This window comes from Muscardinus avellanarius, assembly GCF_963383645.1.
Source record: "Muscardinus avellanarius genome assembly, chromosome: 19".
NCBI classification, from domain to species: Eukaryota; Metazoa; Chordata; class Mammalia; order Rodentia; family Gliridae; genus Muscardinus; species Muscardinus avellanarius.
Window position 1 is genome coordinate 2,253,287 of NC_137805.1, and position 24,526 is coordinate 2,277,812.

The window sequence follows — 24,526 nt, forward strand, 5'->3', positions numbered from 1 at the left end:
AAACCAGGTCACTACATAATTTAGTTATGATATGGCTTCTCTTTTTCCTGAAAGATGGCAAGCTGCTGGAGAATAATCTTTCCTCCTTGCAATGGGTTATTTAGTTTGAGGTTTTAAAACCTAAGTCCAAGCCAGGCGTGGTGGTGCACACCTGTAATCCCAGCATTTGAGAGGCTGAGACGGGAGGATCGTTGTTGGCGGACAGCCTCAAGTACTTAGTGAGGCCCTTTGCAACTCAGTGAGACCCTGTTTTAAAATAAGGAATAAAAAATAGGGCTAAAGATGTTTCTCGAAGATAGAATGTCCTTAGGTTCCATCCCTGGTACTGCAAAAGCCAACAACAAACAAACAAAAAAACAAACAAAACAACAACAACAAAAAAAACCCTAAGTCCAAACCATACTATGGGGCTTGGTGAAACAAAGGGTAACCCAATACATCATTTGTGAGCAATTCACTTTGCCTGGTTAATCAATTAAAAATCCCACCACAGGGTGGGTCGTCTTACCTATGGATAATCTTCTTGCTGACTCTCTGTTGGATCATTTACACTGTCAACCTGGCTATTCATTTCAACTGTAACCAAAAAGAAAAAAATAAAATGGGGTCAATATTTATTAAATCTTGTAAACACATTTATCGCAGTTTGGATCTCAAATGTCTCTCAAAGGCTTGGTCTTCAATGCAGCAATCCCCAGAGGTGGGTCCCAGGAGGAGAAAGCAGGACCTGTGGTCATGCTTTGAGGGGTATATTCAGTCCATGCACTCATTCTGCTTCCTTTTGCCATAAAGCTGACCAGCGTCCTCTGCGTCACCTCAGGCCCAAAGCAATGGAACCAACCAACTTCTTACCAAAACCTCTCAAGCCACTTGCCAAAATAAGTCTTTCTTTTTCTAAGTTGATTTCCTCATGTATTTTATTACAGCATAGAAAGTTGGCTAACAATATTAAAAATGCCTATAATTTGATATTTTCTAATTTTTCATCTATTCAGGCATTTGAAACGATTGTTGTGTGGCTTTGTAACTGGGGTGACAGCAGCATTGTCTCTGCTGAACAACAGAAGTTGAACCAACATTCATACTAGATTGAGCAGTTTGGAGGTCTTTGTTATTATTTCAGTCAGCATTCTCACTGCTCTAACCCAAAATACCTGACAATCACAATCTAAAGAAGTGGAAATGTATCTGGCCACAGTTTGGGGAGTTCCAGTTCATGTTAGACTGGGTCACACTGCAGCAGGAGGCTGAAAGACCAAGAGGACAAGGGACGCGCCTGCCACGGACCACCCCTGACAATCCATCCATAGTCAGTGATTGACCACCGGTGCACTTAGAACTCTCAGGAGTCAATCAGTTCATCTTTTCTAGGAGCTCTTCCAGGTGACATTTGATATCCAGACCATAACAATTACTATTCTTAAATCAATATTTTCAAAAACCTTAACAAAGAAAGAAAGTGGATGCAAGCAATTAGTCAGTTCCCTTCAAATGGCAATGATAACAAACCTGGTTGGTTTGACATGCTTTCAGTTGAAGATTTCAAAATAGATCCTGTAGCCTTGCCAGTGGGTTCAGCAGTAGTAGATGCCATTAAATGGAAATGCAAAGCAGGTAGCCAAATAATACAGCTATAAGAAAAGGTGTGGTTTGATTTGACCTGTATGTATTCTATGTGAGCATTTGCATAAAAATAGAACACATAATTCCTGCCTTTCTCCAGAAAGCGGCCCATAGCAGTCATTCTTGAACTTCACAGAGGCCAGCAGGTTTAATGCCATTGATATTGCAAAAACATCCAAGCCTACAGGCGGGATGCTGAGACAGGAGGATCGCGGTTCACTGACAGCCTCAGCTACTTAGTGAGGCCCTCTGTAACTCAATGAGACTCGGTTTAAAAATAAAGAATAAAAAATAGGTCTGGGGGTGTGGCTCGGAGGTAGAATGCCCCTGGGTTTCATCCCCAGACTCGAAAAAAAAAAAAAAAAGCCTGGACCACCAAACTGCAATCTCTTTGATAGTTGGCTGAGAATGTACAGGACTTGGTCAGTGATCATTAACCTCCTCTTTTTTTTTTCTGTTTCTGCTTTAACTTAGGACTAACCAGGAAAATTCAAATACCCCCTCCCAAACTAATAGCCAAACTACCCCACTTCCCTGAGGGACTTTGATTATGCCAGACATAAGCAAGACTGACTCACATCCTCACTACAGAAACCTTCATTTATTTGCAAAAAGCCAATAACTTAAGTATTCTTTCAAATATAAAAGCTCAGAGAAAAATAGTGTCAGAAGTCTTTCACACTCCAAAGATGCTTGAAAAGGAAATGGCATTCTATAATACCACATTCAACTCTCTTCCAGTGAAGACCATCTCCTTATTTTCATCTGAAATGATCTGAATAATATAATCACATGTGAGCTTATTGTAAAACCCCATATGTAAATTGGCAAGGTGTAGCAACTCTGCCAATTTAAAGAGGTTCATTCAGCCGGGCATGGTGGTGCACACTTGTAATCCCCGTGCTTGGGAGGTGGAGACAGGAGGATTGCACAAGTTTGAAGCCAGCCTTGCTCGCTTAAGAGACCCTGTTTCCAAATAAAAACATATAATAATAGGTCTGGGAGTGTAGCCTGGTGGTAGAGGGTTTCCAGGAACCCCAGTACCACCAAAAAATAAAAATAAAAAAATAAAAAAAATAAAGAGCTTCATTCAAGTGAACTGTCCAGCCTGAGACACAGGGTTTTGTAAGTTCTCCCATCTTAATATAGAAGAATATTAGATAAAATATAGGAGAATATTTCTTCTTTTTCTTCTACTAACCAAGGAACACTAGTTCTAAAACCTTTTAATAAATATCACTGTGCTCAAATAACTTTGAGGGAAGCAATGTTAAACCATGTTAAGTAAGTTTCTTTATTGCTAAGAGATTGTGACCCATGGTTAATCTCCAAATAAAGACTAAAACTGTATATTACATATATTTTATATGTATTATATAATACATATATTTGGTTCTCTATTGTTCAAAAAACATTGTGTGGGTCCAATATTTCTCAGAACCTGGTTTGTAAAGAAATAACAAGGAACCATGTCAATAGCATCAGTTGGGCTGGGACATGTTTAGTTCAACGAAGCACAACTAACATGTTGTGACTTTACTTGGATAGGTCTGGAGTTTAGAATCATTATCTCGTAGAAAATGCATGCCCACGAGTAAAAGATCAGTTCTTGTAGGAGGGCTTGTAATTAACAGAGGCAGTTCACAAGATGGTAGTTTACTTTTTTCTTTGCCTAAAAATACTTTGAGGCAGAGCAATGTGGCAGATGAATAAAATCCTTCAGTTATCATCGCCCCACAAACACAAGCTGAAGAGATATTCACACACTAAATTACCTTCACAAACACTAAAGAAGTCAGATAAGCAACAACAATGCCTGCTTTTACTCTAACAAAACTAAAAAGGTATATTAAAAAAGAAGAAACAGCCGGGCGTGGTGGCGCACGCTTGTAATCCCGCGCTTGGGAGGCAGAGACAGGAGGATCGCGCAGGTTCGAAGCCAGCCGCGCTGGCTTACGAGACCCTGTTTCCAAATAAAAATGTAAAAATAGGTCTGGGAGTGTAGCCCGGAGATAGAAGGGCTTCCAGAAACCCCAGTACCACCAAAAAAAAAAAAAAAAAAAAAAAAGAAGAAACAAAATAATTGCCTATAAAATCCCTCCCCCAATAGTCCTCTATTGAAACACATGCTTCCCCCCTCTTCCTTTAAAGGAAGGACACAGAAATAAGTCCATACCCTAAATTTGTAACCTGGCTCAATACCCACAGATGCTTCTACCATACCTACAACCTAGAGTGGGGGAAAAGATTCCACCTATTGGGTAACAGGACAAAAAAGCTAGCATAGGGTTTTATCTTAGAGACCAGTACTTCCCCAGTGAAACCCTGCACCTAGTATAAGCTAAAATTCTGTGTAAGGCCATAGTTTACATACAGAGCATCTAGACTGGCTCTGCATCATATAGATTTGTATTTTGGCCTGCATCAGTTCCAATCTTGAAGTGGCTCTGGGATACAGCTTTCTCCTTTCTAAGACTGTGTCAGATCCTGCAGCTTTGAGACCCAGGTGTGGCCCACCTTATCACCAGGATAAACCTGTACACCATTGTGATGGGCTCTGGTTTGATGTACCAGCTTTTGCACAGGCACCACCAGTGTATCCAAGACTGTAGAGGTGGTTGCACCTTAGCATCAACTAGGTGGCCAAGGGATATCATAATGAGGTACAAGACTTTGCCCTGGAACTTAGTTCTAGGTAGTTTAAGCTAACATTGCACAGGTTTTAATGTCCCACACCCACAGGCTTCCTGTGTACACAGCATCTGGAACAGCTCAACTACCAGGAAAAGATATGTGTCTGAAGCCAGTATTCCAGCGAGCATCATTGTGGCTGGTTCCAGCAGTGCAGATCTTAATTCTACTCTAGTATGCTGGTCATGGCAGGGTCCGACTTGCTTAGAATGTGACACAGCTTGGTGGGTCTGGTGGTCATGGGTGTGATGTAGGAGCCTAGAACTTGTCCACAAATGGCAACTCTTTGCAGAACTGGGTAGACCTGAAATTCACCACCATAGGCTGTTACCTACATGAGGCACCTGAGTCTAGCCAGGAACCAAGGAAAGGCATACTACTCCTTCTAGATACTCTATTTCTTTCAGTATAATATAGCAAGCGTGTATTTGGGAATGAACTGAGATTGGGTTGCTCTCTATTACTAAAACAACATATTAACAGTAGATTCCCATCCATTCTGGACCTGAGTACCATTCAATGCTGACATATTGAAAGTGATATAGGCTCAGAAAAAAAAAAAAAAAAAAAAGCAGTCTACTTTTGTTTTTGATTTTTTTGATTTTTATTTTTTTGGTAGTACTGGGGTTCCTGGAAGCCCTTCTACTGCCGGGCTACACTCCCAGACCTAGTTTTACATTTTTATTTGGAAACAGGGTCTCCTAAGCCAGTGCATGTGGCTGGCTTTGAACCTGCGCGATCCTCCTGTCTCTGCCTCCCAAGCACGGGGATTACAAGCATGTGCCACCACGCCCGGGGCAGTCTACTTTTGAAAAGATATACACAAACAAATTCAGATAAGGAAAACATTGTTCCAAATACCAAATTCTTCAGTGCCTAGATGTCACATGCAATACTTATCAATGACTTTGAGGAAATCATAACGTCACCTAATACTCAAAAATAAGGTTCCAGCAACTGACCAGGTAGTGATTATGGGAGAACTCAGAAATGTTAAAATAGTTATTCTACAGAAACTCACTGAGCTCAAAGAAAGCACAAAGAAACTTAGAAATGGAAGCAGTCTAAAAATTCAAATTCATAAATTAAAAATACATGTATAAAAATTAAAAACATGATAAAAGGCATTAGCAATGGGATATATACAACAGAAGAACTAAGAATTTCAAAGAGTGGCTATTTAAAATGCATAGTGGGAGGAGGAAAAAAATAAGGAATAAAAAAGTTTATAGAAACTTTGGGAAAGTATTATAAAATAATTATTTGGTTCTAACAAGGAGGATGACAAAAAAGGTAGAGCATAAAAAAATAAAAATGGAAAACTCAAAGAAACCAAAGAAATAATAATAATAAACTTAGGAAATCTAGAGAAGGATAGAAATATCCAGATACAGAAAGGTTAAAAGTCACCAAATTTATCTCAATCATTATATACCTCTAGCTATCTTAAAATCAATCTGAAATGTAAAAGATAAACAGAAGATCCTCAAGGATACAAAAGAAAACAAGACACAGATGTGTTCTGAGTCTCCTGACAACTGACTTTTTAGCAGAAACCTTATAGGCTAGTGGAGTGTAACATAATTTCAGAGAATTGTAGGAGAATAGTTGTCAACTAAAACTAACATTCAGTAAAGGTATTTTTAGAAATAAAAAAATTTCCAGATAAACAAAAGCTGAGAAAGTATATTCCTATCAGACCATGCTTGACTCAGCAGCACATACACTAAAATTGGAAGGATACAGAGAGATTAGCATAGCCCCTGGCAAAGATGACACACAAATTCATGAAGCATTCCATATTTTTACACAAAATGCAGAAAACAAAAATCACATTTCAATAATAAATCTTAACATTAAAGGATTTAACTCACTAATCAAAAGATAAAGACTGGCAATGTGGATCAATAAACATAATCCAAATATATGCTGTTTGAAAGAAACTCACCTTACAGCCAAAGACATTCACAGACTGAAAGTTAAAGGATGGAAAAAGATATGCCATGCTACTGGAGACCAATAAAAGGCAGGGGTAGCAACCCTGATATCCAACAAAACAGACTTTAAGCTAAAACACATCAGAAGAGACAAAACAGGGCACTCCCTTTTATTAAAAGGAACAATTCATCAAGAAGATATAATGGTAGTAAATGTTTATGCCCCAAATGTGGGTGCAAACCCTTCTAGACATCACATCTCAAATAGATCCAAATACAATAATTCTGGGAGACTTTAACATACCTCTCATACCACTGGATCTATCTTCAAGGTGAAAGATGAGCAAAGACTCTTTAAAACTAAAGAAAACTATAAACCAAATTGTCCTAATAGACATATACAGAATATTTCAGCTTGGAACTACAGAATACACATTTTTCTCAGCAGCCCATGGAGCCTTCTCCAAAATAGATTACATCCTGGGATACAAAGCAAGCACCAACAAATTCAAAAGATGTAATATAATTCCTTGCATCTTTTCAGACCATAATGGAATGAAAGTAGAAATCAACAACAGGAATCCGAAAAGAAACTATTTAAATACATGGAGATTGAATGACACACTATTGAATAATGAATGGGTAAGATCGAAAATTAGGGGAGAAATAAAGAAATTTCTGGAAATAAATGAAAATATAGACACAACTTACCAAAATCTATGGGACACTTTGAAGGCAGTATTAAGAGGAAAGTTTATAGCATTGAATGCCCACATAAGAAGGACAGAGAATTGCCAAGTACACAATCTAATGACACAACTCAAGGACCTAGAAAGACTGCAACAGTCTAATTCCAAAGCCAGCAGAAGGCAGGAATTATTAAAATCTGATCAGAAATAAATGAAATAGAGAACAACAACAACAACAAAACAATTGAAAGAATCAACAAAACAAAAAGCTGGTTCTTCGAAAAGGTTAATAGAATTAATAAACCACTGGCCAACCTAACCAAAAGAAAGAGAGAATCAACTCAAATTATTAAGATCAGAAATGAAAAAGGAGACATCACCACAGATAGTGGAGAAATTCAACGGATTATCAGAAATATTTTGAAAATTTATACTCCAATAGACTAGAAAGCATGGAAGATATTCATAGATTTCTAGGCACATATAAACTTCCTAAACTGAGCCAAGAAGACATATCAAGCTTAAACCAACCAATATCAAACAAAGAAATAAAAATAGAAATAAAAATTTTCCATCAAAGAAAAACACAGGCCCACATGGGTTACCAGCTGAATTCTATAAAACCTTGAGCGAAGAACTAATACCAATACTTCACAACTTGCTCCAGGAAATTGAAAGAGATGGAACTCTCCCAAATTCCTTCTACAAGGCCAGTATTACATTAATCCCCAAATCAAATAAAGATACCTCAAGAAAGGAAAACTAAAGACCAATATCCTTAATGAACATAGATGCAAAAATTCTAAACAAAATACTAGCTATATGCATTCAAAACCATATCAGGATAATAATGCACCATGACCAAGTTGGTTTCATCCCAGCAAAAGAAGGCTGGTTGAATGTGGGCAAATCAATACATGTTATTCACCACATAAACAAAATCAAGAACAAAAACCACATCATCATAGCAATAAATGCTGAAAAAGCGTTCAACAAAATTCAACACCCATTTATGTCAAAAGCACTGCAAAAATCTGGAATAGAAGGAACGTATTTCAACATCATTAAGGTAATTTACAACGAACCCAAAGCCAACATCATATTGAATGGGGAAAAACTGCAAGGATGCCCACTATCAACACTCCTTTTCAATATTGTCCTTGAGATTCTTGTTGCAGCAATAAGACAAGAGAAGGAAATCAAAGGAATTCAAATAGGAAGAGAGGAATTAAAATTATCCTTATTTGCAGATGATATGATCCTTTATCTAGAAGACCCAAAGAACTAAACCAAAAGTCTTCCAGAGCTGATTAACAAATTCAGCAAAGTTGCAGGATACAAAATCAACCTAAAGAAATCAGTGGCTTTTCTTTATGCTAACAATGAATCCACAATAAAAGAAATAAAGAAAACAATTCCATTCACTGTAACCTTAAAACCAATAAAATACCTAGGAATAAACCTAACCAAAGATGTAAAAGACCTCTATGACAAAAACTATAAAACATTAAAGAAATTGAAGACCTTGGAAAGTAGAAAGATCTCACGTATTCATGGATAGGCAGAATAAATATAAAAATGACCGTTCTACCAAAAATGATCTATAGATTTAATGCAATTCCCATTAAAATACCAACTACATTCTTCATAGACTTAGAAAAATCAATCATGAACTTTATATGGAGAAATAAAAGACCCAGAATAGCCAAAGGAATTCTCAACAATAAGAATCATGCAGGAGGCATCACAATCCCAGACTGTATTATACTAGAGATCAATAGTAGTAAAAACAGCTTGGTATTGGCACAATAACAGGTATACTGACCAGCAGAACAAAATAGAAGATACAGAAACAAATCCACACACCTATAGTCAATTAATCTTTGACAAAGGGGCCAAACTCATACGCTGGAGAAAAGACAGCCTTTTCAACAAATGGTGCTGGGAGAACTGGCTATCCATTTGTAGGAAGATAAAACTAATTCCTTACCTCTCATCGTGCACAGGAATCAACTCAAGATGGATCACAGACTTAGAAATTAGACCAGAGACTGTGAAGCTATTAGAGGAGGGCATAGGCTCAACACTACAACATATAGCACAGGCAGTTACTTTCTCAATAAAACTTCCAAAGCTCAGGAAATTAAAGCAAGAATAAACAAGTGGGATAACATCAAACTAAAAAGTTTCTTCTCATCAAAGGAAAACATCAATAACCTAAAGAGGAAGCCTACAGAATGGGAGAAGATCTTTTCAGCCACCACTCTGATAGAGGGCTAATATTCATAATATACAAAAAAAATCAAAAGATTCTACATTAGCAAAACAAACAACCCAATCAAGAAATGGGCAACTGAACTGAATAGACACTTCACAAAAGAACAGATACAATTGGCCAGTAGATACATGAAAAGATTTTTTACATCATTAGCCATCAGGGAGATGCAAATAAAAACTATACTGAGATTTCATCTAACCCCAGTCAGAGTGGCAAGCATAAAGAAATCAAATAACAACAAATGCTGGCGAGGATGTGGGAAAGAGGAACACTTTTACACTGTTGGTGGGAGTGCAAACTAGTTTAGCCACTATGGAGATCTGTGTAGAGATTTCTTAGAAAGCTGGGAATAGATACCATATGATCCAGCTCTACCACTCCTGGGTATTTTTCCAAAGGGGTTGAAATCAGAGGACCACTGTACCATATGCATACCTATGTTCATAGCGGCACAATTCGTAATAGTCAAAATATGGAATCAACCCAGGTCCCCATCAACAGATGAATGGATTGCAAAATTATGAGAAATACACACAATAGAATTCTATTCAGCTATAAAGAACAAAATTATGTCATTTGCCAGAAGATGGAAAGTCCTGAAGAGCATTATGTTAAGTGAGATTAGTGAAGCACAGAAAGAGAAGGGACATATGTTTCCTCTAATATGCCTAAACTAGGGAGCATAGGGGATACCAAAGGAACTCCAGAGAATGGAAGGGACATATCAGCAAAGTTTGAATGGAAGGATAGAAGAGGAAGAAGTCTGAACTTGATTAATGAGGGGCTACACTCAAATATGTGTAAAACTTTGAATAGTGCATGGTTACCCTGGACACTCATTGTTGGGAGGGAGGGAAGGGAAAACAGGGGTGGGGGCAAGAGGGCACCAAGTACAGTTTAAATGTATATCGTTTATTTTCAATAAAAAATAAAATAAAAATTCCTGTCAGACCTATTGTACTAAAAATTGCTACAGAAAGTTCTTCAAATTGAAAGTAAAAAAATTAATAAATAAGAAGAAAACATGGGAATGTATAAGACTCACTGGTAAGAGTCATTATGCAAATAAATTCAGAAGGTATTAATATTATAAGTGTGGTATATTTAGATAGCATTCATATTTCTAGTATAAAGACTAAAATAAAAAAACAACTATTATTAATACATTAGAGAGGTACTATAGAAAAATATTAAAAAACTTGGGAATGTGTTGAGGAATAAAGACTATCTTTCCTTCTACTTTTTCTATTTTCCACCTCTGTTCTGGTGAACATCATATGGGTTCAAGGCAGTTTCCTACATAAATTGTGAATGTAGGGCACCTGGTCAGGAGGCTCATACTGACCTGTATATTTTTAAGACGTACCAGTGAAAACCCTAACCTCCAGCACCTGGTCAAAAACAGTCTTGTAGCTGTGATTATCCAGTGTAAAAGTCCCTGTTTGGCTACAGGGGGGCACCTCTCACCACACTTTACAGTGCAGTAAGTCCTGAGCCACTCTTTTACATCTGAAGGACACACTCACTACATAAAAATAAGATAAACGCAAGATGAAAGAATGGCTGGCAAAGTTAATTTTTTAATGGGCTGAAAGATAAGAGGCTGAAGCTAGATTACCGGTATTCTAAAATTAGATGGACATTTAAATGTATCGTAATCTCTAAATTATATAAGATAGTTACCAAATTGGCATGATGTGGGCTAAGCTAAAGGATAAAGTGGTTAAGGTGCATTATTCAAAATCACTTTTAGCTACTTCAGATTCTTGAACAAAAGATTAGAAAAAATGTTAATGACACTCCTTAACTATATGAATATTGATTTAAAGAATCCTAAGAATGTAAATCCCCTCATTACTAGAGCACCTAAGGAAGAGTTACTGCTATATTTTTGCAGAGCATTTCTCAGACAGACAAGGACGACTTAAAAGGGAAACAGTTGGCAATTAATGTACTTTGAAAAATCAGCTCAAGGGTCAGGCGTGGTGGCTCATGCTTGTAATCCCCATGCTTGGGAGGCAGAGACAGGAGGATCGGGCAGGTTTCAAGCCAGCCAAGCTGGCTTGAGGCTTGAGAGACCCTGTTTCCAAAAAAAACTAAAAATAGGTCTTGGAGTGTAGCCCAGAGGTAGAAGGGCTTCCAGGAACCACAATACCACCACCACCAAAAAAAAAAAAAAAAAAAAAAATCAGCTGAAAATATAGATAATAATCATTACTTGAAGTATGGAACCATTCAAGTAGGGGACCCCCCAATCCCTAGATTCAGTAGATATTAATGATCCATGGGGCAGATCTATGTAGTATGACCAGTAATAACTTAAAAATCTATAATAGAATACAATCAAAGCTGAAACCAGACCATAGTACTGGCCAAATATAGGGATTTTAATAGGGCAGAGCTACAGAGGTTAAGAATAGACTTTATGCAAGATAGATGTAAACTGGCTCTTCCACTTGTGAGATAATGGAGCAAACACAATTGCTCTTTCAGGTCAGGAGATGCAACAAATATCTCCCTTGACCAAAAATTTAGATGCAAATATTAAAATTTTAAAAGAAACAACAATAAATGACTATATAAAGCCCCATAGAAACTCTTTGGTCCCTTTACCCTCTTCTCTCTTACTCTGTAGCTGCAGGAGATGCCGCTGACTTCTTAGCTGTCTGTGTTTGATAAGCCTGCTCTCTAAGAATGAGCTGCCTTCTAGACCCCTTTTGAGACTAAAGAATAAAAAAAACAAAAACAAAAGCAGGAAGGGGATGGCACTTTTAAACTGAAGCTGGTAGCTATAGGGCTTGAGGTTTTTCCTTTTTCTTTATATTTTTTTTCTCCTGTCAGACAAAACTTACTTCCCTTATACAATTCACTGGCCAAGGTTTTAACTCTCTAAACTTCTGCCATCAGTGTAAAACATCTCTACAAAATCCTGTTTTCTGCTCTAGCAAAAAGTCTGTCCTGTACAGTCACTGTCAATTAGAAACATTTTCAGAACTTTAATTAAAGTATGCTGATTTTTCTATTATTTCAATTTGTAGAAATAAGCAAATGCAATTTTGTCACCTTAAATTGATATAGCAGGAAGGAAGGTATCCTCATCCTTGTCTGAAATATTGTCTTAATTAAGTAAATATCTTACTGATATTAACTAAAAAGTATAAGCAACAGATAAATGTACTGCAAATATATGGGAAATACACACAATGGAACAATACTCAGCAATAAAGAACAAAATCATGTCATTCGCAAGAACATGGAAAGATCTGGAGAACATTATGTTAAGTGAGATTAGCCAAGCACAGAAAGAGAAGGGACATATGTTTTCTCTAATATGCTCAAGTTAGGGAGTATTAGGGATACCAGATGGACTCCAGATAATGAAGTGGAAACCACAGCAAAGCCAGAAACGAAGGGTAGGGAAAGAAGAAGGCTGAGGTTTATTAATAAAAAAGGTACATTCAGGGTGTATTCATTTCGAGTCACCCCTCCATGCCAGTCTGGTATGGAGCTGTATTTCTATTTTCTGTATTTCTATCTTTCTAATATACTTCTTTAAATTTTCAAAAAAAAGGTACATTCAAATACGTGTATACATATGAATATAACATTGTTAACCTGGACAGTCAGTATTAGGCGGGAGGGAAAAGGGGAAGCGGGGGCGGGGGCAGTACCGTGTGAATATATGCCATTGGCAACATGATCCACATTATGATGTGAGACGATAGTGCACCAATAAAAATAAGTAAAAATAAAAAGTAAAATGGTTCAACATGTGGGGAGCACCGATTGCCTTCTTTAAGATGTGTTTTGTTATCTACCTTTGTTTTTTAGTCTAGAAATGTTTTTAGATCCTCTTAAAAGTCTAGAAGGTTTTATTTTAGCATTATCATCAACTTGTAGGTTCTTTTCAATTAAAAAAACATTTTTTATTGTTGCATTGTAGTCATACATCTTAATGGGGCACAAGATGGTAGAGGCATCCATGCACACATAACTTATTTAGCCCTTCCCTAATTCCTACCATATTTCCTCTCTCATTCTTAAAATGCAACTAAATTACTTGAGATCTCAGGAATACTGTTTTCACTAGGAATTTCTTTTCTTCTTTTTCTGAAATTTGCAAGAAGGCTCAAATACCGTAAGAGGTAGAATATAATAAAGCACACTGAAAACTGCATATTGATTGAGGTCAAGGACACTTGAGCACCTAATAATCTGCTGATGAAATGACCCAGTCATGTTTACCAAGATTAGGCTGCAACTCTGTGGCAGGAATGCGTGAACACAGGTAGCATAGCAGCCTAAGAGAGCCATGTTTGTGTTATATGTTTGTAAATTGTCTCACTACCAGTGTTTATTGTCCACGTGGCATCAGAATTGGTTTATGAGTGCTCATAAATTAAAACAATAATAACAATAATGGATCCAGATATACATGACTAGAAATATGTATTCATCTAAAGACTACATATGCTGTGTCTAAGTTTTGTCTAAACATTATGCAAAAATGTATAGAATTCAAAGTATGTAATTTTAATACATGTAAGTGCTTCTTTTACATAATGGATTGTATCTAAACCTTAAACATATAAAATGGCCATTTCACTCCAAAGGTAAAGGCTATATCAATATATACATATGTTAACTTTTATGTAACTGTAGTGCTACTACTAACTTCTTTGTATGTTAAAATATTTGTCTTTCCAAGGTGTAAAAATCTAAAATGCACAATTTAGAAGAACATTTACCAAGCTGGTTATCATCTAAACAAAAATTGTTAATACTGATAGCATTTTGTAGGCTTATATTTTTGTGTTTCTAATTGTGTTCTGACCATATTCTTTAGGCAAAGGTAATTAAATATGCTCACACACTTGTTATTCCAAATCATGATACTATTATGATGAAAAAGAGCATATATTAACAATCAAAAGTATTTAAATGGAGATTTATAGCATCTAATATTTTAGAGCTATTACGCAAACTAGATACATTTTGTTTCTAAAAATTTTGTTTCGTATTTTTATACAATTTTTAACTGTTGTCTGTTAACATTTTACAGAAGTAAAAAAAATCTTCTAAAAGGACATATTAAACAGTATTTTATTATAGCCATCATCTCTAACACAGGTAAGTTTTGATCCTATTCATTGAAAAGGTTGGCTAAATTGACCTTCTGGGTGTTCAACAACAAACTTGGAGAACAATCAAGAAATAAAAGAGTTTAGGAGAAAACAGCCAATACTTTGGCCCTCATCCTCCAAGGGCCAAATAGGACCCAGGGATGATCAAACTCCTAAGGACCCTATATGTTACAAGTCATCTGACTGCCCTATCAGAGGGACCCTGAAGGCACCAGAGACTAGGAGCCACCAGTACTTATTATGCAAAAAGGAGAATCATTGGGCAGAGAAATGTTCTCAGTGCTTCAAAGGAAGCAGTGAGTAAGCAAGACCTTGACGCATCCTGGCAGATGGTACAACTGGTAATGGAAAAGCTCACAACGTCCTTAACAGTCATCCTAAGGAGTGCTAACTGACCTTACCAGCAAGAAAATAAGAAAATAAAATTTATGTTTGGCAAACGTAGGACTACTTCTTGGTTTTGTACACCCAACAGAAAATTATAGTCATATCGCCATACTCATAGAACCAGCTAAAAAGACCTCACATAAATTCAGTGACACATCTTCTCACTTTGGCTGTTATATTCTTTTCATTATAATGCAATAATGACTTTGACTTGTAGTCTCACAGAGAAAATACAACATAGCACTGATGCCCAAATCTCTCCAACTGAGTTCTTATAGATGTTATAAAATTAAATCTGTGTATGTCTAGAACCACCTGAAACAACAACAAAAATATTCCTGTAAGCAACCGGAAGATCTACAAATCCTGTTCAAAGTATATATAAAAAAACACCTGTTTAAGGTAAGCTCCTGTATATTCTATATTCTCACCCATGTAAAACAAATTTCTTAGGTAAGAATCTTCCTTTTTTCGGACCCTATACCAGTTTTCTATACTGGCTGATGCTGTTTTACCAAAATTGTTTAGTCTTTACTTACTCACTTAGAACAATGTATTTTTGTTTATATCTTTTCTTTACATTTCTTTTGGGAAAATGTAGGGGTAACCTTTAATTCCCACTATAACTTTCCCCTGTGACCTCAATATACCTTTAAAATTTGACTCTGAATCTTTCAAATTTGACTTTAATTTGTGTGTGTGTGTGGGGGGATACTGGGGATTGAACCCAAGAAGCATTTTACCTTTGAACTACATCTCTAGTCCAATTTTTTATTCTTTACTTTGAAATAGTCTCACTAAGTTGCAGAGGGCCTCACTAAGTACCTGAGGCTGGACGTAAACCTGCAGTCCTCTGGTCTTAGCCTCTCAAGTACTGGAATTAAAAGTATGCGCCACCATGCCCGGCTTGATTTTGAATTTTAAATTGTTATATTATCTTGTTATGGTTTCCTCTGTATCCATAATTTTGTGATTCCCTTTGTTTGCTGGTCTACAACCTATGCTTTAGGAATCAGGGGATGGACTGTGTGGAGCATAGAACATAAAACAACTTCAGGAGCTCATAAAAAAATTTTCTGACATGCATTGTATAAAACATGGGATATAAACAACCTTAGGAAATCATCAAGCAACTTGTTTTGATATGTCAGCATAAGGCAAAGACCAACACACCTGTGCTGCAATGGATAATGGACCCTTGGATCAGAAATCTCTCTTGTTTTATTTTATTTTATTTTATTTTATTTTATTTTATTTTTGCGGGTCTGGGGATGGAACCCAGGGGCATTTAACCTCTGAGCTACACCCCCTGACCTATTTTTTTTTTTAAATTCTTTATTTTGAGACAGGAACTCACTAATTTGCAGAAGGCCTCACTAACTAACTGAGGCTGTCCGCGGCCTGCGATCCTCCAGTCTCAGCCTCCTGAATGCTGGGATTACAAGCGTACGCCACCACGACTGGCTAATTTCTTCCTGTGTCTGATGGACTTATGTTACTAGTACATTTGTAGAAATGACAAGTGTTTGCTAAGGTTTGATAAACCTGCCAAGGACAGTCTACAGCACTTAAAGTAGCCTATAGGAACTCTGTAAAAGAGCAGATGGTTTGATATACAATGTGCTGAGCCATTGCCTATGCTATGATTCTATTGTATTTAAGATTCAGAACCACAACTTTGCTTTGGCCCTGCTACTTGCTGACCAAGAATCAGTGCCTACCTAGTGCCCAGAACAACTTCAGAAACTCTTCAATTCCTAGACTTGATCTATTATCTCTTCCTTCTGCTTATTTGTTACCAGTTATTTCTTAAGTATTTGAAGCTTTCTATGTTTTAGGATTTATATGTTGTTTAATATACTTGCTTGACCTAAATCATTAGATTTTCTAGAGTAAAATCTATCATTTGATACCAATTCATAGCTAATTGCCTTTGGGCAAAGTAGCCACTCAGCATCTAAAACTAGCTTAACTTTACTTATAGAATTTACTAGCTGGGCATGGTGGTGTAAGCTTGTAGCATTTGGGAGGCTGAGACAGGAGGATATGGGTTCTCGAACAGCCTCAGCTACTTAGTGAGATCTTGTTTCAAAATAAATAATAAAAACTAGGTCTGGGGCATAACTTAGAGGTAGAATGCCTCTGGGTTCCAACCCCAGTACTGCAAAAAAAAAAAAATTAATAAAAAATAGAGCTAGGGGTGTCACTTGTTGGTAGAATGCCTCTGGGTTCCAACCCCAGTACTGCCAAAAAAAAAATTAATAAAAAATAGGGCTAGGGGTGTCACTTGTTGGTAGAATGCCCCTGGTTTCAATCCCCAGTACCACACACACACACACACACACACACACACACACACACACACAGTATTTATTAAAATTTCCTGCATGCTATAATATTTGATTGTTGAATAAATCTCGTGATATTGTTGAAAGATACAAATTTTGTGTGACTTGACATTTGTTTATAACTTGTGGCCCTTTCCTCACTATAGTCATCTCAGTAGATGCTGAAAAGCCACTTGGCCACTTGATAAAATTTAACATTCTTTCATGATAAAAATGGTGAACAAATTACATATAGATAGAATGTACTTCAATGTAATAGGGTCACTTAAAACATGCAAACCACTAACAATGTACTGAATGAAAAAAGCTGAAAGCTTCCTTTGTAGGAAATAGAATAAGACAAAAATGCTTGCTTTCACTATTTTTTCTTCTACATACTTTTGGAAACCTCAGCCAGAACAGTCAGCCAATTTGAAGGTATATGGCATTCAGACTGGAAAAGTAAAAATCAAATTGTCACTCTTTTCAGATGACATAATCTTATTAAAAACAAAACAAAGACTCCTTCAAACAATTAGAAATAAAAAAAAGAATTCAGCAAAGTTTCAGGATGCAAAATCAACACACAAAAATCAATAACACTGCTATATACCAATAGCACATTATCTGAAACAGAAATCAAGGAAGCAATCCAATCCCATTTGCAATACCTATAAAAAGTACGTAGGCATAAATATAATCAAAGATGTGAATTTTAGCAGTTAGCTCCCCCAGGTGAAGAAAGCACGTGGAGTCACAAAAGGAAGAACAGCAGTTTCATTATATAGACCTGTCCTTATATAGGGTCTAGGCAAAGTGGCACATTCCATGCCAGCAAGGCGTGTATGAGTATTGCAGTCTACCTAGTCAATCTTACATAACTATATACACAGCTGTGCTTTGCAGGCTGACCTGCCTAGTCATATCTAACAGATATTTTGAATAAAATAAAGTGGTCATCGGTCCTCTGTGGCTGTGCAGGATGGGTGTGAGTGTGTGTGTGGGAAGTGGTTATGTCCTTCCTGCTGACCTGTACTTCCTCTTGGCTCGACACTTGAAAAATCAGCAAATACACAGAGAACTGGCAGGAGAATACAATTTCTTCTTTTTTTTTTTTAAACAGCCAAGATTGAAAAGGGGAACTGAACATATTGCAATCTATTTCTGAGTAGCAGGATCCCTGTAGTTTTAAGAAAAATAATCACAAATACTAGATTGACACCAATCCAAGCCTCACGGTCAAAACTCCAGATTTCCCTCCAGCAAGGGAACCTGACACAGAGATATCTACACCCATGAACAAGACATATGGAAAAATAGCAGCTGCATGCTCTGCCTGTATTCCCATTTTCCTTGAGTCTGAAGGCACACAGGCTCAAGTGAGGTGAGTGTAAAATTTGGGCAGGAGTGCTCAGATTCGAGAAAAAAGTCTCGGAAGGGACAGTCACATAGGCGGTGACCTAGGTTGGAATTAAAGTAAAATTCACATAGAGCAAACTTTTTTACTACACGTTGAGCTTAAGAACCACAGACCAGCTCAGCTCTGCCTATCCTCACTCTCAAGTTGAGAGTATGGTGCTAATCTCTCCCGGGTTGAGTAGAGTGGAGGAAGTTCTGAGCAGTTAGCGGAACTGTGTTGGGGGACTTTCAGGCAGCCATTCACACCGGTGGTGGAGGTAGCAGTAATTAGTTACAAGCTTCTTAATTGTGATCCCATTCCATCAGCAAAGTATTGAGGAACCTCTAAATTCTGGAAGTTCAGCCCCCTCTGACTCCCAAGTAGACCTTGCTCTGCTAACCTTCCCGTCACTGGCTGAGAGGCTGAAGTGAGCAGGGATCCAAGCAGACAGGGGAGGAGCAGCAGTTCACAGCAGGCCTTCCTGCCAGCCTACCCTGTTGTTGCATTTCATCAGTGAAATATTCAAGAACCTCCAAATCTCAGAATTCCAGCCCTCCTATTTCCTGGGCAAACCTACATCTGGCAGGGAACTTAATCTCTGGAACAGAGCGTTGGAGTAGCGATTACAACTTACCAAAGCAGGCTCCAGACCAAGAAAAAATAGGAAACTGGCATGGGATGAAACCATTCACATTTACCCATGAACTTTCTGTTGTCTTTTTAAGAATTTTTTTTATTGGCTCATTGTAGTCATACATCCTAATGGGATACAAGATGATGGAGACATACATGCACACATCACTCAATTAGCCCTTACTCTTTTACTTTTTTGTAATTTTTGCTTGTTTTTTTTCCTTTTTCCTTTTATTACTTTGTGTATTTGTCTGCTCTTGTATATATCGACTAACTCCTGTTCACACATCTAAATAACTATTAGTTCCTTTAATTTCTCTTCATCAAAATCCTATTACTCTTTTCTTATCTAGTGTGATACTATATTTGATGAGTAGTGATTGTTAGGTTGTTGCAAGTTGTATAACTTGGCCTTTTCTCTAATTCCCATGTTTATCATCCTATCCTCACTTATTCTTCTGTAGCCAAAATCTCTACTGTGCTTACTCATTTCCCTTCTAGTCTTTTGTGCCTATTTCTTTTTTTCTCTTCTCTATGATCTACACCTGCTATTTTTGATCTGATTTCTCTCTAATCCTCGCCTTAAAAATTTTAAATTTTCCTTAACCCTTCTATCTTAGCTCTCTATCTACCAAAAAAACCCCACATTATTACCACTCTTTAGGAGTATTTAGCACATAAGTTAAATATTGCATAAAATCTTAAATTATTTAACTTATAATTTACATATATAGTTTGTATATATTGTATTATAATTTAACATAATTTATATAATTATTAAATTATATAATACAATTTTATAAAATATTGTATAACATTTCTTTCCCTAGCTTACATGTTGTTGTGATTATTAGAACTGCAAATGCCCTTGAGGACACACATGACACAAATTTTTGTGAATATTACGAATGCATATTGTTACTTTTGGTTTCTGCTATTGGCATCATGCAGGTTTTGTGAGATATAATTATAGCACAAAGCATAATAGGAACCTGGTTCATACTTTAATGATACGTGGTATGCTATACAATAGTCATTGCTATTTACTGTCCTCATTTATATAATATATTAATATCTATGGTGACACTACAAATTTATGAGACAGAATATATACACACATTCAGTGCCAAACAGCACTGAGGAATGGAAGAGAAACAGTACTATGGTCAGAGCTATAACACAACTCTGATAGCACGAGAAAAAGACCAGCAAGCCAACAATAAGCAACCCTACAACAATAAAAATTACAAAAGTAGAGAAACAGACATTTATGGAGGGATAACTTGGAAGTTTGATCATCAGGTAGATAAATAATAAATTATCTAAAAGAAGATGAAAGAAACTCAGAAAGAATGAACAGAAAATGAAAGAACATGTCAATAAAGAAATCAAAACCCTGTAAAAATTCTAACAGATATTTTGAATAAAATAAAGTAACACACCAATTAAAAATTCATTAGAAAATGTCACCAACATACTAAAGCACTTGAAAAATAGGGTCTCAACTTTAGAATACAGTAAACTTAAACATGAACACACAGTCAATAACATAGAAAAAATAGATCATGATCAGACCATTCAAGAAATCTGAGCTAGCATAGAGAAACTGAATACTAGATTAATTTAAATTGAGGAAGGCCTAAAGGTAGAAACCAAAAGAATATAAAACCTCTTCAAAGAAAAAATATCAGAGAACTTTACAGGTCTAGAAAACAAGATGAACATTCATAAACAGGAGATATATGGAGTCCCACTGAGACAGACTCAAAGAAGCTCATGCCACACAGTAACTAGAATGTACAGTGCTGAGGTCACAGAGAGAATTCTAAGGTCAGCAACAGCTAAAAGGTCAGATGACACTTAGACACAAACCAGTAAAGATTGTGTCAGATTTCTAAACCCAAATTCTAAAGGCCAGGAAGCTTTTCTCCATAGAAATTAGATCAGAGACAATGCAATTAGTAGATGAGAGCTAAGACCAACAGTCCATCACATAGGCACTGGTAGAGATGTCCTCAATGAAAGTCCCAAAGCTCAGGAAACAGAAGCGAAAGTAAAAAATGGATGGCATCCAATAAAAAAATGTTCTATGAAACAAAATCAAGAGTCTAAAGAGAAGCCGACAGAATGGGAGAAATTCTTCACCAGCTATTCTTCGAATAGAGGATTAATATCTAGATTATACATAGAATTTAAAGAACTTAACACTAAAGATAGCTCAATAAAAATGGGCAATGAATCTGAATAGATACTTTTCAAAAATACAAATGGCCAAAAATATATAAAAGACGCTTACCATCATTAGCAATCAGGGAAATACAAATCAAAATAATACTTATATTTCATCTAACTCAGAATTGTAAGTATCAAGATTACAAGTAATAGAAATGCTGATACAGGATGAACACAGGTTTGAAGACAACCTCAGCAATGTAGCAAGAATCAGCAACTTAACAAGACTGTTTCTCAAAGAAAGGGAGGACTGGGGATATAGCTCAGAGGTACAATTCCTCTGTATTCTATCCCCAGTACAGAGAGAGAGAGAGAGAGAGAGAGAGAGAGAGAGAGAGAGAGAGGAAACTAAAGGAAAGAAAGAGAATGAAATGAATCAAATAAATGGTATCAAGGATAGAGAACTAGAAATCCTTATATGCCGTTGATTGGATTGCAAATTTGTATAGCTGCTACAGAAGTTCCTTAAGAGCTGGGAAGGGACCCGCCAAACCACCTAGCTATACCATTTTGGGGTATTTTCCCAAAGGAATTAAAGTCAGAATATTGTAGGGAAACATGTCTATCCATGTTTATAGTAGCACAATTCACAATAGCCAAATTATGAAACCAGCCTAGGTGTCCATCAACAGGCAAATGGACCTTGAAATTATAGTATATATTTAAAATGAAGTTTTATTTAGTCATAAGGAACAAAATGATGTCATTTTCAGAAAAAAATGGATGAAACTAGAGAATATTATGTTAAGTGAGATTAGCCAGCCCCAGGAAGTGAAGTTTTCACTCCTATGTGGACGTTAGGAAGAAACTGAAAAAAACCAAAAGTAACATCAGAAAGATAACAGTAGTATTCATAGAATGGTGGAAGGGGATTTAATAAGGGACCCAGTTCAATTATCAGTTATGAAGTTATCATTCCAATTTTAATATTATATATGAGAAGGGAGAATGGGGTGGTATCTTGAGGAAACACAGAAGTCCTGTATGCATGTATATTTATATCACTCTGAATCTCATTATAATGTGTAATTACAATTCACCAATTTTAAAAAATGCCCATACTGCCCAAAGCAATTTAATCCACATCAAAACATTACTGAAATTCTTCACAGAACTAAAAAAAATTTCTGATTTTATAGAATCACTAAAAACACCAAATAGACAAAGCCATCTTGATTTAAAAAAGAAACAGATCAGAAGGTACTATACTACCCGACATCAGAACAACATGGCTTAAATGGAGTAGACTAGAGAGCCTAAAAGTAAGGCTTCCACACATACACTGCCAATTGGTTTAGGGCAAATGTGCTAAGATGAAATCAGTGCTGGGAATAGTGGATATCCACAGACAAAGGAATGGATCCCTCTCACCATTTATAAAAGTCAATTCCAAATTTAAGACTTCAATGTAAGAAATGAAACTACTAAAAAGTATTAGGGGAAATGCTTCCAGACATTGGAATGTGCAAGAACTTTTTAGAAAAGACTTCCAAAAAGCATAGGAATCCAAAGCAAAAACTGATAAATGAAACTAAATCAAACTAAAAAGCTTCTCTACTGCAAAGAAAATAATCAACAGACTGAAGAAACAACCTAGAAAATGGGAGAGTATATGTGCAGCCTATGGACCCGACAAGGGATAACCTTAACATATGAGGATTTTCAAAATATAAAACCAAAACTTCAGCACAGGGACAGAAACAATCCATATAGTGCAGAGACAACCTATAGATTGGGGGGGGGCATTTGTAAGTTAAACATCTGAGAAGTAGTTGATATTAAGTATATAAAAAGAACCAAGTTGTTGTTTAACTCAATAGTATAAAATGATTAGAAAAGAGATCTAAAGAGTCATTTCAAAAAGGAAGACACACGAAGGTCTACCAGATACATAAAAATTACTCAACAAATGCAAAGGAAAATCATTAGATATTGCCTTACCTCAGTAAGAATGGATACTATTAAAATGTACAAGATAAAAACGTGCTAGTGAGGATGTGGAAAAAAGAAATCCCCTGCATGCCATTTGTGAGAATATACATTATTATGGCCATTGTGGAAAACAGGATGGAAGTTTCTCAGAAAATTATAGATAGAACTACCATATGATTCAGAATACCACTACTGGATATATATTCAAAGAAAATTAAATCAATGTGTGGGAGAAATATCTGCACTTCCATGGTCAGAGCATCAGAATTATAACAGCTAATAAGTGGAAACAACCCAAGTGTCTCTCAACTGATGAAAATGTGATATAAATTAATATATAATAATATATTTATAATAATGTAATTTATGATATAAATTAATATATAAGTTATTATTATAATAACATATAAGCTATTATAGCTATTGTGAAAAAGAGGATGGAAGTTCTTCAAAGATTATGGCTAGAACTACCACATGATTCAGAATCCCACTACTGGCTATATATCCAAAGGAAATAAATCAGTGTGTGGAGGAAACATCTGCACTTCCATAATCATAGCACCACTATTTATGATATCTAATAAATGGAAACAACCTAAGTGTCTATCAACTGATAAAAATTTGGTACATATAAAAAATGGAATAAAAAAACAAAACAGATGGGAATCTTGTCATTTGCAACAACTTACATAAAACTAAATATCATTATGCTAAATGAAATAAGCCAAGCACAGAAGAACAAATGCCACATTATCTCATTCATATGTGGAATCTAAAAGGGGTTGATCTCAGAGAATTCAAAGGCTGGGGAAAGTGGAGGTGGGAGAAAGATGGGGGAATGTTGAATAATGGGTTGAGTTAACATTGGGAGGAAGAAAGGTATTTGAAAGTTTTCACCATATAAAATACTAAATGTTTAAAAAGATTATTTTAAAATGCACAATGAATACATGTATTAAAACATAACATGGTACCCCATGTCTATATACAATATTTTTATGTGTATCACTTAAAGATAAAATGATTCAAGTAGCAAAATACATAAAGACTTGATAACCTGTCAAATTCTGGTTTACCTAAGTTCTATGGGTCAGTGAAATCATTGATTATTGAAACATATATATATATATATATATATATATATATGCTCAAGTAGTTATTTTTCTATTGCAAATAATGGTATTTCAATGGGTGTTCAGTATGGTTGTATAGATATAAGGGGGTATTATTTTCATGAAGCTCAGAATCTTTAGC

At 36.1% G+C, this 24,526-nt stretch overlaps 1 protein-coding gene across 1 annotated transcript in view; it reads right to left on the reverse strand.

Annotated features, from left to right (window-relative positions):
* Positions 1 to 508: 508 nt before the first annotated feature.
* MACROD2 (mono-ADP ribosylhydrolase 2) overlaps positions 509 to 24,526 on the reverse strand; it is a gene marked incomplete at both ends in the record, with an annotated part of 2,062,459 nt that continues 2,038,441 nt past the window's right edge. Inside the window, one exon of the mRNA XM_080716162.1 lies at positions 509 to 576. Coding sequence (XP_080572288.1) covers positions 509 to 576 — 68 coding nt within the window. The remainder of the gene's footprint in view (positions 577 to 24,526) is intronic.